General features: G+C 37.7%; 1 protein-coding gene across 9 annotated transcripts in view; it reads left to right on the forward strand.

Annotated features, from left to right (window-relative positions):
• The window catches only part of drn (doctor no), a 276,723-nt gene extending 261,687 nt beyond the window's left edge, over positions 1-15,036 (forward strand). For all 9 annotated transcript variants that reach the window (XM_067136234.2, XM_067136232.2, XM_067136240.2 and 6 more), the window contains one exon: positions 12,395-15,036. In XM_067136234.2, coding sequence (XP_066992335.1) covers positions 12,395-12,543 — 149 coding nt within the window. In that variant the 3' untranslated portion in view covers positions 12,544-15,036. The remainder of the gene's footprint in view (positions 1-12,394) is intronic.
• Positions 15,037-15,935: the final 899 nt, after the last annotated feature.

Genomic DNA, 15,935 nt, shown 5'->3' on the forward strand with positions numbered 1-15,935 from the left:
TCAACAATTTTACACGTGTCTGCAAGATGTGACAATTGTTCTGTAACACAGCTTACAAATATTGGTTGCAAATTACCAGGACCTTGTTTATTATGAAGTGTTGGTGTTTGTTGTCTTTGGTATTAAATGATACTTCACAGCTTAGCAGGTTTTTAAATTAGAATTGTGTGTAAATTAGATGGGTTCTAAATGAATTGAATTTCTCTCTCACACTCCCCTATTGAAGTAGAATACTACCATTTGGGGAAAATTTTGGAAAGCTGAAGCAAATCTTTTAAGAATTTCATGGCTTGTAAGCATGTAGTCTGGCACGTTGACCGAGTTGTCAGTGTACTCGCCTCCAGTTCAGAGTGCTCTAGGTTCAATTCTCGACCTGACTAGGGATTTTAATCGTGTCTGAATTCCTGTAGTTCAGGGGTAGGGTGTTAATTTTAGTCTTGAAACACTCCTCCAAATACATAAACACATCGCATGACAAACATGCATGGAAATGTGCAGTAGTTCAATACATCCCTTCACCCAGGGTTCGTGTAAGAATGGGCATCTGGGCATAAAATCTAGGCTAAATCCATAAAAAGTTTGGACCCCAGGTAACTGGGAGGAGGGTAGGAAGATGATTGCTAAGCACATATTGTGTACACTAAAACCTCGGTGATTCGAAGTCGTTGGGACGCGAAAATTGTACTTCTAATTGCGTGAATTAACAACCACAAACTTGTAATTGGCATGTTACAAAATATTCTAAGACAAATTAATGCATGCAATCGCCTTGATTCACAGTTTAAACCTTTCAAATGCCATGAAAATAGTATTTCCTAAATATATCCAGCAGTGGGCATTTACTCTTGGATAACTCGGAAGACAAGGCCGTACTCTGGCAAACATAACCTTGCACCAAGAAAGAAAGACAGGGAGAAATCTATGAAAAATGCAGTAAAAGTACAGCAATCCAATGAAAAAAGCACTTGCACAAAGGAGCCAACCACACTGTCCAATTGGAAACTGGTGGTATAACAAAACAAACTTAAAAGATATAGTTTTATATATAAAACACCAATGTCAAGAATAATGAATAGCTACCTTTTTACAGTACCTAAAATAAGCAAATGTTTAATGCTGTAGTAGGTTTTGGTCAAATTAGGCTTATTGTCTTTAAAAAAATTTGAGTTATTGCTCCATCTAGTTGTAAACGCTAGCAACGAACTACTCCATATCCATTGCCTTAATTGTTGCTTCATCAGAGCGGCAAGTATATAATGTTTTGACTGAATAGTTAGTTCCTGCACTTGTTCGGCATCAGCCGAAGCTGTATCTCCGTCTGGCGTCATGTGATTGTAGTTGATCAGTATGGCGTGATCCCACTCATCTGAAGTAGTCTCCAAATGGGTTGATGGCGATGTATACCATACAACTTGTACTGATTGATGCTAGAACTTCCCCTGTTCATCATAGTTGTCTGCATTTAAGCAACCAAATGCACACTTGACGAAGCAGTTCGTGATTGTCAACAAAGGAATAGCCTTCCAGACAACCAAGTTTGTTTATTGTGGTTTGATGTTGTAATGGTCCGTATTGACCAGGCAAATGACGCGCTCCGCATAGCATCCGTCACGCTCTGCTAGCATATTTCTCCCGTTTGAACATTTCTAGCAAATTCACTGAGAAAGTAACGCACTAGTCGCCTTCTGTACACAGAAATAATAATAATCGTATGGCCTCAGCTGTCGTGTGCAGACATTTGGATTGGATGCCATCTGGCTGTCTGCTCATCAATCTCGACGTTCCATTTTACTCTAGGCCTACTAGATGGCAAACGGGGTAAACCAGATCTCTGGGAGTCTTTGGCTGAGATTGAATTAATTTTTGTCAGGTAAACACCGAAAGTGTCGCCAGAAATCTTTTGCATGCCAAAATCATATGACAGAAATAAAATTATTCCTTGATCTAGGGACTCAGTGTTCACTTGGCAAAAAGAATCCACTTGCACAATTTTTTTTTTTTTTTGTGTATTAATCTTTCAAGAAAAGTATTCATCTGCTGCAAGAGATTACTAGCTTCCAGCAGTGGTGTTCATTACACAATTGCACAATCTTTTTCTTAAAAGTGAAGGTAAACGGTTAGGGGGATTCTGTGAACCATTTGATTAATTTGGTTCATCTCCTTTTGGTATTCCCCAGGGATCCTCTATTGTTCCCGTAACAGTCATTCTCTCCAGTCTTCATTGACAGAATGGTTAGCGTTGACCCTGGTTTCATCCAACAGTTATCTCTTCAAAATCATGCTTTAGTATGTATATCACCATGCAGAAATGTCAGTTCGTTTTCATTCATTTGAATTTTCTTGTTTATTTTCTTATAACAGAAACTCAAAATCTCTTTTGACACTGCTAAGTGAAGTTTTTCTGCCTTTATGTAAGTGAGCTTCTCAGAGAGATTTGTGTAATTTAGCAATGATCAGGTATTCTTTTCTTAATACGAATGTGGCATCATATAGCGTCCTGTTGGAAAGAGTCGGTGTTCGTAACTCTCTTCTCTATTCAGGGTTTCTTTCCAAGTTTGACTGGTAGAGCGCAGGCCTTCTGAACCCAACTTGGCAGGCTTCATCCTGGCTCAGTCCGTTGGTATTTGAAGGGGCTCAAATGTGTCGGCCTCATGTCAGTACATTTATGGGCACATTAACCTTTTCACTGCTGCGATCGAGTATATTCGAGCTGCCTGAAAGGATCTGCCAGTGGTTCGATAGAGTATACTCGAGCCAGGCTTTGCGCCGCCAATGTTGCGCTCGAATATACTCGATCTGCCTTATAACTGTTATATGCTTCTGCCATCTATTAGTCTCACTTTAAACTTTCTGTCTTTTCCGCGAGTAGTTCTGCAGGAAAACATTCTTTTGTCACAGTTGTAAACATCGTGTTTGTATGATAGCTGCTGTGTATGAACGCAAGATGCGTCCGGAGGAAATCTTACGCTTTTAGAGCAGAGAGAGCCCGATGTGGATTTAGACATTGACAGTAGTGATACTGAAGATATTAGTGAAGTGATAGGGAGTGATAATAATGTTGATAAAGGTGATAACTTGCTGCCAGAGAAAGGAAGAAATGGCACAGACCTAAGCCAGCCTAAAGCAACGAACAAAAAGTTTACACCAAAAGCGCATGCATTTCAAGTACCAAACCTAAGTATAATAATTTGACCCCTGATTGCCTTGAAATGGATTATTTCGAGGTATTTGTGAATGAAGAGATTTCGGTGAGGGTAGCGGACAAAGGACAGATTCTATACATACAGTTGATGCTTCTGAGTTCATGGTAAGTTCCGCTCTTCTTTGATCAATATTGTGCGTTTAATTTAATCTTTCTGCAGTTAATCGTTTGCATGGTTTGGTATTGTGCGTAAATATAGTAGGCATAGCCCATAATACAAATGAAAATTTCTAAACATCTTCCTAATAAAGAAAATTTTTGCCACCTCGTGTGGAATCGAACCCTGGATCTCAAACATGAACGGTCTCCAGCACTGTAGGAACAAACTGGCGAGTTAAAATATTGTCTCATAATATTATTGTAGTTAGTGCTTGTATTTTGTGTTCAAAATTGGCGATATCTGATGAGTTTGTTGGCTGAAGGAATCCAGCATTGCAGTCACATCAGCCTGTCCAAGAATTCAGCCGCGAAAAGGTTAAAAACTCGTGCAGGGCAAAATTCCAGCACCTCGGCATCTCCGAAAACCGTAAACAGCCATTAATAGCGCATAAACTCAGTAACACTATTTTACCTCTTAAATTTTTCAAGAGTATTCTTTTCTAAAATTTAATGGAAAAGTACACCTTATATCAAAGTTTTAAACAAATGAATTATACCACCATTACAATACTTCAGTCCTTATGTTTAGGATACAAATATTATACAGATGTTAAAATTGGGACATGTTCCGCTTAAACATCAGCCAGGAAAACATAACCCAAAAGTTAGGTCGGCCCTTAACCTGGTTTCGTAAAGTAGAATTGTTCACTAAGGTCCAGTAGTTCGCATTAGTAAGATCTGAATCAACCATAAAAACTAGTTTAATTATTATAAGGAAATGTGTAGAATTGCTTATGCCATATAAAAGGAGAATATGAAGTAGGACGTCAAAATTATAAATTGACCATGTGTGAAGTAATCGGAAGTCATTACAATCTTAATAATATAACTACAGTGAAAGATAAGTTTTTCAAGGGACCACCAAAAACTTCTTAAAAGGGGTAATGCCCAAAAAGTTATTCTGTACTTTGAAATACATGTGAAACACACAGCCAACAGATTTCCTTGTTTGTGAACGATACTGATAATAGGGTGATATATAAGAGCTGCTAAAAAAAGCCACAATATAAATATTAGATGATCATTACATGTATTTTTAGAGATATAGTGAGATAATTGAACATACTGTATTATAAAAATACTTGATAAGAGAAGGGAACATATTACAGTGGAACCTCGATTCTCCGTTTTTGGAGGGACCACCGGAAAAAAACGTACAACACGGGAAAACGGAATATCCTGGAATGAACCATGAACAAATTGGCTAAACATAACTAAAAAAAGAAATATGTATACTTGAAAAAATCTTACAAACACCCCTAAACCAAACAAAACTACAGCCCCAGTGAGCCTTCCGCCTACCAAGCGACCGCTGCTCGGTCTGAAAGCCTGCAGATTACGAGGTGACACTTGGTCAATGTGATTAATACTCTCAGCCGTTATTTGTGGCTCTCTAGACCGGGGTCGCCATCTCACCATTAGATAGCACCTCAATTGAAGATACTCGTAGAATGAGTGAACCTGGAACCAGCCCTCATATCCAGGTTAAAATGGCTGACCAGGCCGGGAGTCAAACCTGGGTCCTCCGGGTGAGAGGCAGACAAGTTTGACAGCAAGGCCGGATTCAAACATTAATTACCAGTACGTGGCTTAAAAGTATCGAAACTTTGCATTCAGTTTTACCGGGGAAACTTTGTCAGTTTCCTCTGAAAACTTCTTTCAGTTCAGCAACTCTGATCGTCAAACTGTTCGAAAAACCTAATAACAACAAGCCAAACAATCGACCACAAGTATTTTTTTAATTCTCTAATCTAATAAAGCACATTGGATACGAAAGCGCCAAACATGATTGCGAAATCCCTTTTTCTTTAAATCTTCCATTGTAATTTGGTCACCGGTATACTGTTCGTAGTCAGTTTGTGGAAATCTTGTACCGCGCAAATTAGTCCTCCGGCCTACATCGACTTTTAAAGGTTATGTTGACCTCGAGAATATTATTTCTAATGCAAATATCGATTCTCAAGTTTTCGAATGCATTATATTCAATTATGTCCGTCACTAATCACGATTAAATTGCATAAAGAGAAAAAATTTAAAAGCTTCCGAATTTACGGTTATTCGTGACCTTGAGCTCAACTGGAAAGCGCGCCTGCTGTCCTAGTCGGTACGAGTGCGAAATGATGCAAAGTTTTGACATGTAACGTGCGCAGATAAAACTACTGCGGTTTCAACATTTTAACACAATAACGTGAAATTTCTAATCTTACACTGGGACCAAAACAGTAATAGGCAATCCCAAAACCTCCCATGGCTTTATGTATGTAAGGTGCAACATCTGTTCTGGTCTCGATAACGCAGTCGTATACGTTAATTTTAAAATACATCATTTGTGTTACTTACGAAGAAGCAGTTTAGATTCCTGCCTGAAAGCTCAGTGACTATACAGTGCCCTGAGGGAAGTGCCGAAAACCTGTTCGACGATACGCTCGGAAAAAAAAAGTAAACATCTAACCCTGGACATAATGTAGAAGCTTTGCAAGTACGAACATTTGATGAAACTCATTCAGTCTTCAAGAAGAGCTGTCGAAATGTGCTCTGTCTCCTTCCAATTGTTGTGGACACTGCTTTATTTTGATTCTCTAAACAATACCACCCGAATGCATGCTAAGATGGTCCCTTATGTAAGTTCACTGCCGATTGCTTTTCCGCTTCCTCAAATTACCGCAATGACTGGACGTTAACACCAAGATCCGCAAGTATGCCGTAGCCGTCTGGCTGACAACTGAAGTTAAATCTCTGATGGCTCAGCGTGATTCGTTATATAAACGTTACAAACTAAATTTATCAGCTGACACATTTGAACAATACCATGTACTGCAAAATCGAATTAAACAAATTATTTGCGATAAGAAATTCAGTTACTTCCGGCGTCTATCTAATAATATAAATGCTGGTAGTTCTTGCAGGTGATAAATATCATTGTTCATTGTTAATCCGTATTGAAGATACTGAATGTAGGATGCTAAAGGGTTTGTCACGTATTCAATACATTATAAATTTTTAAACACTTAGAAATTTATTATTGAATCCATTTGAGACATGTTTCGCCCTTCATTGAGGGCATCATCAGTCATAGTAGCTCCTCAAGGCATAAATCAGGTACCTGATTAGTAATTAAATTGTAAACATTAAGATACATTACAATGGGAAAGTTAAGCAAAAAAGAAAATCATGTTCAGTGGTGATACAGTTAAACAATATAAGTTTATAGACACAGTAGTCGGCACCAATGCGTAAAATCACTGGGTATTTTAGCAGAGTCCAGCAGTGGTGGTCCGAAGAATAATTGACGGTACTCATTAGAAAATTATAGGAAATTATAAAGTTTAGACATATATTTACATTTACAGTTAGGGGAAGAAGGGTATAAAGTATCTGGCGTCAATGTTCATGACACTAATTACTGCCGTTGGTTGAACGATTACAGGTTGACATGGTAACTATACATTAAATTTACAATATCCATTTGAACAGTTGTGAAATAACCAGCTTATATACATATTTACAATAAAGCTGCTTGGTGAGAAAGGATATAAAATGTCTGGCATCACTTGCATCCCGTTGTTTTAGTCATTGGTTGACGATTGCAGCATTAACACATCAGTAATATGTAGTGGTCCAACCTTAGTTTATAACCATAGGGGGTTCTGCCTCTGTGGATCAGTGGTAGTGTCGGCCTCCAGATCCCAAGATAGTGGGTTCAAACCCGGCAGAGGTAGTCAGACTTTTTAAGGGCGGAAAAAAGTCCATTCGACGCATATCGTACAATGTCAGCATGTAAAAGATCTCTGGTGGCACATTTGGTGTTCACCCGACAAAATTCATTAAATCTCAGCCATAGATGCCGAAGAGAGTTTTGGTTTACTTGGTCTGCTATCTAGTGGGCCTAGAGTAGAACGGAACGTCGAAATTGACGAGCAGACAGCCATATGGCGTCAGATGGAAATGTCTGCACACGATAGCGAAGACCATACGATTATAATAATAATTATTACCACAGGGGCAGGGAAAAATATTCCACAGTTTTTTCAAGAATGTCGAATGAGGTTCTATATGCGTAGTTAAACTGGAAGTTGTCTGGTTGAAGTCCCGGGTTCATGAATATGGCTTATTAATTACAGTGAATTTGGTCGGCATGGACGGAGACTCATTGGGTGTTGCTGAGTACACAGTGAATTTGAATGGCAACAATGATGGCAGTTATTTGTTGGTAATTGTATTTACTGGGAATATGTTGCGGGTTAGTCTTTCACTTTTTAGTTCTGTTAACTTCAAGTATCTTTGAATATTATTTGAAAACATCAGTGTGAGATGCTAGTGAGACTTTAAATTGATATTATTTCGTAAATTAAAACGTGGAGGACCTTGGGACTGTTATTGTTTTGTGCTGCTGGCCTGGTGAAATAGAATGGAGTTGCTTATGGTGTAATCTGCAGTGGAGGGATTAAAAATACATTACTACAGAGTTGGAGCGTCATAGCTGGGACGAGGTATCTTCTTTTTCTGTTTGTGAAAAGGAGCCGTAGTGGCATGTTCGTGCCGGTGTGCGCTGGATTCTAGCGTGTTGTTAAAAGTTGTTGTATGAAGTGGAAGTTATCTGTAGTCGAGATGTTGTTGTTGTTATTATTATTATTATTATTTATCTTTTCTTTACACACCTGGGAAAATATTCTCTGCGTGACCCCTTCCAATCTGGTTTCAAGGAAGGACATAGCACAGGGATGGCACTACTAAGAATTACAGACGACGTTAGAGGAGCTGCAGATGAGCGGAAAGTGGCTATACTTATTTTACTTGACTTCAGTATTGCGTTTGACACAGTAAATATTGACATATTATTAGCAAAACTACAAAGATTTAATCTGAGTCCCTCTGCTATTCAGCTCTTTGCTTCATACCTCACCAATCAGCAACAACGTGTTGTCATAAACGGCATGAGCACAGACTGGAAGATGAAGCAAACAGGTGTCCTACAGGGATCTGTGCTTGGACCTCTTCTGTTTATATATCAATGATATACCTTGTGAGTTCAGTAACTGTAAGTATCATTTATATGCAGATGATCTACAAATATATTATCATTGTAAAGCTGTTGATATTGAGTTTGGAATTCATCAGATGAATTCTATTTTAAATCTTATTAGCTCCTATTCTAGTAAGAACTGTGTATTAATCAATCCTAAAAAGACACAAACTATTGTAATTGGGCAACAAAGGCAGTTAAATATCCTTAATAAGAAGTTATTACCTTCACTTTTGCTTTGTGGTGTAGCTATACCATTTCAGAACTCGGTAAAAAATCTTGGGATTATCATAAGTGACACACTAGATTGGAGTGAACATATAACAAGCATCTGTAGGAAATTCACTGGTCACTTCACCCTCTCACTCGCCAATCACTTCTTCCTTTCTAAGCTTGAAAATTAAACTTATCCAGACACTCATATTTCCTGTGTTAATTATTGTGATATTATGAGAGATGCCACCATGGAACAGACAAAGTTACAGAGGGCGATGAATTCATGCATTAGGTTTATATTTTCAATTAAATTTTAAACTCATATATCCCCCTATTATGAAATTCTCTCCTGGTTAAAAATCGATAAACTAAGACATCTTCACATTGCAACTCTCGTATTTTGTCCGTTGAATGAATCTAAACCCCAGTCTTTATCCTCAAAGTTTAATTTACTCTCCTCTCATGAACACAACACAAGATCGACTACTATACTCGCAATTCCTATGCATCGCTCATCTTCATTTAACCACTCCTTTCATGTGTCTGGTGCAAGACTATGGAATCCCTTCCAGTCATTGTCAGAAATTGCACTTCTTTAGCTTCTTTCAAGCGGTCTTGCCGAGATTACCTATTAAATATATAACCAGTTTGTATGAATGGTAGTATGAATGGAAGAATGAATGAGGTTAGGATTTATATTTTGTTATTAGATAATGTGGGGTTAAGTGTAAGAGAGGGCCGTGAGCCTTAATTTCGCCACAAATGAAGGCATGAAAATCAAATAAAAAAATAAACATAACCTGTAAATGCCGATGTAAGCCTAATTTACGCGGTACAAGATTTCCAGGAGCTGACTACGAACAGTACACTGGTGATCAAATTACAATGGAAGATTAAGAAAAGAAGGGATTTTGCCATAATGTTGCTCTTTTTTGTATCTAATGTGCTTTATTTTATTAGATTGGGGAATTAAAAATTACTCGTGGTCGATTGTTGTTTGGCTTGACGTTATTGTATTTTTCGAAGAGTTTGGCTGATCCAAGTTGCTGAACTTGAAAGAAGTTTTCACGGAAAACTGACAAAGTTTCCCCGGTAAATCTGAACGTGAAGTATAAAGGTTTTTTAACTTGCGTACCGGTAATTGTTTGAAGCCAGTTCCACGGTCTAACTTGCCTGCTTCTCACCCAGATGGCCCGGGTTCGATGCCAGGCCAGGCATATTTACCTGGATGTAAGGGCTGGTTCCAGGTCCACCCAGCCTAAGTGATTGCTTTTAATTGAGGAGCTATTTAATGATGAGATGGCGACCCCAGTCTAGAGAGCCAGGAATAACGGTCAAGAGAATTCGTCACACTGACCATGCGTCACCTCATAATCTGCAGGCCTTCGGGCTGAGCAGCGGTCGCTAGGCAGGCAAAGGTCCACTGGTGTTGTAGTTTGGGTTGGTCTAGGGGTGTTTGTAAAATTACAGTAATACATATTACATTTTTGTAATGTTCAGCAAATTATTGGTTTTCATTTATTCTCGGATTTTCAGTTTTCTCGTGTTGTACGGGTTTGTTTTCCACGGTCCCTCCAAAAATGGAAAATGGAGGTTCCGCTCTACCACCAGACTGAACCAGGATCAAACCTGCTGATGGTGGAATTAGAGGTTTCTCAGTGGCTTGAATTGCAGATCTTTTATTTTGCTTCAGTTTAGTTTCCATTTAATTTTCTTCCATTTCTGTGTTCTTCAGTTGTCCTAAACTGATATTTTATGCTTTCTTGCCTATATTATCAAAGCAAGGACAGATTTACACGCTATTGATTAAATCATTCTCTTCTGCAAAATGCTACAAATTAAAATGTTGCTGGCCACAGAGACTTCGTGAGCTCCTGGTCACCACAGTGGCCACCTACCGTTAAGTGGGCTGAGTGCTAACTAATGACGGGCATATATTTCCTGTATCCCTAGGTCGCTTGCTGTGTCAAGTAGCAGGAGCTCTTTCAGGAGAGGTTTCTGCTGACAGTATCATTTTCATTTATAACCCCTGTGTTTTCAATGTAATTAGCATCTGTTTTTCCCTTTGTTCTTTAGTTTTGTTGCGCAAACAAATAATCTTTTTTTTTTTTTTTTTTATACTGTGAGTACCCTGCTGAGTGTTCTATGTTTTGAGACACATCACCGCTATTTTTCCTGACTTCCTATTAAAAGTAATTGTTACATAAAAATTTATGAAACCTGTAAGTGTGGTCTGTAATTTGCATCATAACTATGCTTTGAATTTGTGCAGCATTATTTAATTCATTGTTTTCATGAAAAGTAAATAGCCTTTAAACTGTGAATATTATATCTAGAATTGAAATATTGAAGAGATCCTAAAATTTTGTAATGCATATAAATTAGTAAAATATACAGAAAAACCTTGTTAAGATGTTCCTGCATGGACAACAATAAAGAACATGTTAAAAACGTACTGAGTATACAAATAAAATCTGTCCAACAGGGATATGGAAACACTAAATAGATTCTTTTCCGACATGGGAGCATTTTATGTCTTGGATCTGCAGGTACAGTGTAAACTACATCTACCCTTTCTCAAGATGAGAGGAAAGTATTAAAAGGTGTGAAAAACTTGAGAACAAATATAAATACATTTTCCACTGGGGTTTATAAAATAAGTGCACTGAGTGGAACACCACCAAACAATGAAACTTGCGTGGGGGCCAATAAAAATGTTAAAAATAATGTTGCAGTTCACACTCTTTCTATAACAAATGTTAATAGCAGCCGTTTATTTGAGAGCAATGGGTTAAAAACATTTTCTGGTCACACTATTAGACAATGAATTGGGGGTTACACTCAACCATGTGCGACTGGCAAGAATTACTTTGGCCGCCATTTTTATTAAACTTCGACCAACTTGAATGATAGACGAAACTCGAAGTTGCGAGTTCCAACATTCATGACCTGTGCGCACTTCAAGATGCGGATGCCAGTCCAATTTCTGACAGGCTTGTTATGTCTTTATTAGTAAGGAATTTAATGACTCTTTCCATAGCCATATCTAAACTATCACAAGACAAATATGCACCATGCTGGTAAATTTCACACGATGATGTTCCTAATTCTATATAGACTACCGTATCACACGACAAATATTCGCCACATTTCACTGTACCCCTCAAAAAATAAATTTATTGCATTTGAATGGAACGTGAAATACGAGCATATATAGGCTCGCCAATCTCGCTGCTAACCGGCAAGCAAAACTGAACCTTCCTGAGGCTGACGGCTTGCTCCCCGAAGGTACAACTTATCCTGTGAAGTTCAGGAATTTAAGGTCTTTTTCCATAATCACGCAACTGTGGCAACGGTTCTTGCCTGAGAAATAGTTTCTTTCACAAGGAATGTCAAATATTTCAGGGCTAGGAACAATGCGAGCATACTAAGCGGTATTAGTCAAAATTAGTGATGCAATATGTGAGGTATTTTTATATAGATTTAATAAGATGATAATTGGACTTTGAATTTACGTGTTAATGAATGCGCTAGCGAGGTTTCACTATTTTTAATTAGATTTAAAATGTCATTTGATAAGAAATAAGCATTGTTATGTCATTACATAATGACTTGTATCCAGCAGGATGACAGTATTTGTACTTTAAAAAAAATTGGTAACCAATTTTTTCATCCCAAAGTGATATAAAAGAAAGAGTTTATCATTATTTGAAATTGTTTCAGGAAACCTAGGTTAATTGTATTGATATGGCACACTTTGGAAGAATTTTGCAAATTTCTGACTGATGTTTCAGGCTTCGAGTGCCGTTGCGGAGGGCTGTTCTGTGCGGTGCATCGGTACAGCGACAAGCACAATTGCACCTTTGATTACCGGGAGATGGGTGCTCAGGAGATCCGGCGCAATAACCCCGTGGTTGTAGGAGAGAAGATCCAGAAGATTTGAACCGGCTGTGCCTAGTGTAGAAGTGATTTAGGGATCAATTAGGGGAAGAAGGAAGTATAAAAGACACGACACTACTCAAAATTGTCATCGGCAGCTGATTTTTATCTAAGTTACTTGCATCAGGGGAATGAGAAAATTGAAAGGAATGGACAAGATAATAAAAAAACTCTAAACGTGCCATTTTTTTCTTTTATGCGTGAACATCAAGAGAAAACCCTGCTGTTGGTTTGACTGAAGTTTCCGTTTTCAGTTGTCGGTTTTGAAGTGGTGCACTTTTTTCCCATTTATGCCTGTATTGTATAAAGCTATGAAGTGAATGGCACATTTCAATGGTGGGAGCTGTGGGGGTTCATCCTTCCAGCATACATTGCTTTGTTATAGTTGTAGTTAACGGTCCAGACATAATACCTATGACATGCCATTTTAATGGAACAATGATTTAATATAAAAACTAAAGACTTTTTGTTTTGAGTGCATGGCTACAAATACTTGTTCGTTGTTTCTTTTCTTTGGCTCTGTTATGTTGGCTGATGTTAAACGTGTGTAAGTTTGAGGGCCAGTTAAAACCACCACCATTAGCTAATTGCCTTCGAGGAAGTTGCAGAGGAACACTTAAGCAGTCTTTAGAGGAACAAGAGAGGGCAGAACATCAAAAGTTCTTTTTCAGTGTTTATCAGATGCTCATATCAGTTTTTAGAGTTTTGTCTATTTACAAATATGATGCTGTTTTATTATTCAACTTTTGTTTCTTAGGCAGTAAAGCATTAAAAAAAAAAAAAACTTGTCACATATGGGAGAATTTTTGTTTCTGTATTGATATGAACTGTTGGCCATTGAAGCTAGATACAGTGGTAACATAGTTTTCCTATATTAAAGGACATCACTAGTGATTTTTTTCTTCTGAAAATGACTTTACTTTTCTTTCAGAAATCAGATTAATCTATTGAGTATTTTATAATAAATAGGGGATGTTAAAGATGTGTGATGAATTTGTTTTACTTTGTTCACTTGCAATATTCTTTAGAGTATGTGCTGAGTAACAGAATGAGCTGTGCGTTGTGGTTGATGATTCCCTGTTAGGCAAGATGTTTGAGTTTGTTTTACTTTTGTTCCTCCCTTTCACTATTCCTTACAAGTAAAGCTCTTGAATCTTATGGATCGTGCCTGTATTGTTATACTGAAGATCTGTCTCGAGTGTGTTGCAGAAAGGGAATCGTCCTGGCGCTTTCACCTTAATCATTTAGGAAAAGTTTGTGTGTGTTAGATTATAGGCCACGCAGGCAGCTCTGATTTACTTTGTCTACCTTTTTGAAATGGATACTGTTTATAGCAAGAAACAATGGCTTCTGTAATTTGCATTGATCGCCTTTTCTTTCTTTGTATCAGTGATTGAAAGCCTTTCCAAATGTGCACCTGCAAGGAACTGAAGGTGGTATGTGTGTAACTGACTGGAGTTGGTGCGAGGACAACATCTGTTGCCGTAGTTTCTTGTACAGTTTGCATATCTAGCGTAATTGTATTTTCATTTGGGTGTGTGCGTGGTATTGTTAAATTGCGCCTGTCTTCCCTTCTGTTTACTATATTATCCATCTGTTCTCATCTGTGATGTTTGCACAGCAATGAGCTATGTATCTCGTACAGTAACTGTTTTGGTGAAATTTGTATTTCCTTTATAATTATCAGTAATTCAGTACTGACATTTATGTCCATGAGTTTTAACCATTAAACAATCCTTCATTAACTCAGTCTTTCAGTAGATGGGTTAAGACACACTAGTATGACCCAGTATTAAATGGCTGTTCCGTATGTTCTTGTGCTGTTGTTGACGTCCGTACCATCTGTAGAACGTGATTTAAAGAAGACATGCTTTCTGCCAGAGAACGCGGCAACGTTTTGGTCTGGGAAATTAATGTAGACTGCGAGTTTTCCTGCTAGGTTTGCAATCTACATGTGGGGGCACATCCATGGAAAGGGGGAGAGGTATTTCCTGTGTGTGGTATGATGCGAGTATGATAGGATACTTTTAATGCATACATATTTTACTTATAAAATATTCATTGCCATTCTCTGTCTTTGCCTGTTCCTGTTTGATTCTGATGGAAAACCTCTCCCCCATAAAGAATATTCAGAAAAATATACTAGTTTTGTAAATTTTTGTGGAGATCATGAAACCAGTCCAGTAGTGTGTAAATTGTTAAATATCATAACTTCTTCCATACCACTCACAATTTCCTATTGTCTTATTCTTTAAATGAATTATCATTACATTCTCTCATCCCTAATCGATTTACCTCCCCCCCCCCCGTGCCTCAAAGAAGTTGCCGTTGATTTGGCATTTCTTTCCCGACATTTCTTGTTCTCGTTACCCGTCCTGCTGTTCTTTCACAGTACGTGTAATTCTTCTCTTTCACAAAGCAATGTTTAATTTTTAATCATCTACAATATTGTTCTGAAAACATTGTATGTAAGGTATTAATAAACCTTTCAATTCAATATTGTTTCAAAATTATTATTTTTTTCCTTTCAGTAATGTTTTAATGCTAATGCATGGTCAGTGTAACGAAACTATATTCTACATCCTTATTCGGACTTTGCCCATTATGATTTTTAAATGTCGAAAGGATTCTAGATAGATTTGAGCCAATGAAATGCCCTAGATCCATGAACCAGGATTTTCATAGTGCGTTAATTATAATTAGTTGTCATCTTTGAATTGGTTTTTCTAACAATGTTTTTCCTATCCTTTTGGATGCTTTTGTGTTGGCCATTACACGGGAAAGGGTGGTGGTTGAAATTTCTGAGAAGAAAAGTTTGACAGGGCGTGGGACCAAAATTGGAAGGAAAAAAAAAATTGCTAGAAAGGTAGGCATCTTGGTGAAAAAAAAATCTCTAGAGTAATTTTAATACTTTCAATAATTTTGTGGCCAAATCAGAGCTTGGTATTAAAGGTTTTCTTCCCTGAATCAAGCTGGATAAGGTAATAATTAATCATACATAAAAGCAACATGCTAAGGAAAAACCTGAAATCTCATGCTTAGTAGTTAGGAACTATGAGCTTTCAGGGGGGAAAAATCTACTTGCATTTCTGCAACTTGCATAAGTCTCTTGCTCTTCATTTTTTTACATTCATTATCCTCTATTCTTCACTGGTTTTCTGCTTTTATGACTGTATTTATTCAGTTTCATACTTCTTTCGTGAGCTGAAGGTGACTACTATCAAGGAGAGCCGTAAAGTTCCAATGGAGTACTATTTATATAGGGTATATAACAAAATAATAAAATGTTTCTCAAGCAATAAGGGCCTATAATATTGCAGAAGCTAATGATGTCTATCCTCTTCTAATTGTATGTTTAGAAGAATATCCCCTCATGTGATCCATGTGTTGTGTCAG

The sequence above is a fragment of the Anabrus simplex genome, chromosome 1, assembly GCF_040414725.1.
Source record: "Anabrus simplex isolate iqAnaSimp1 chromosome 1, ASM4041472v1, whole genome shotgun sequence".
In the NCBI taxonomy this organism is placed as follows: Eukaryota; Metazoa; Arthropoda; class Insecta; order Orthoptera; family Tettigoniidae; genus Anabrus; species Anabrus simplex.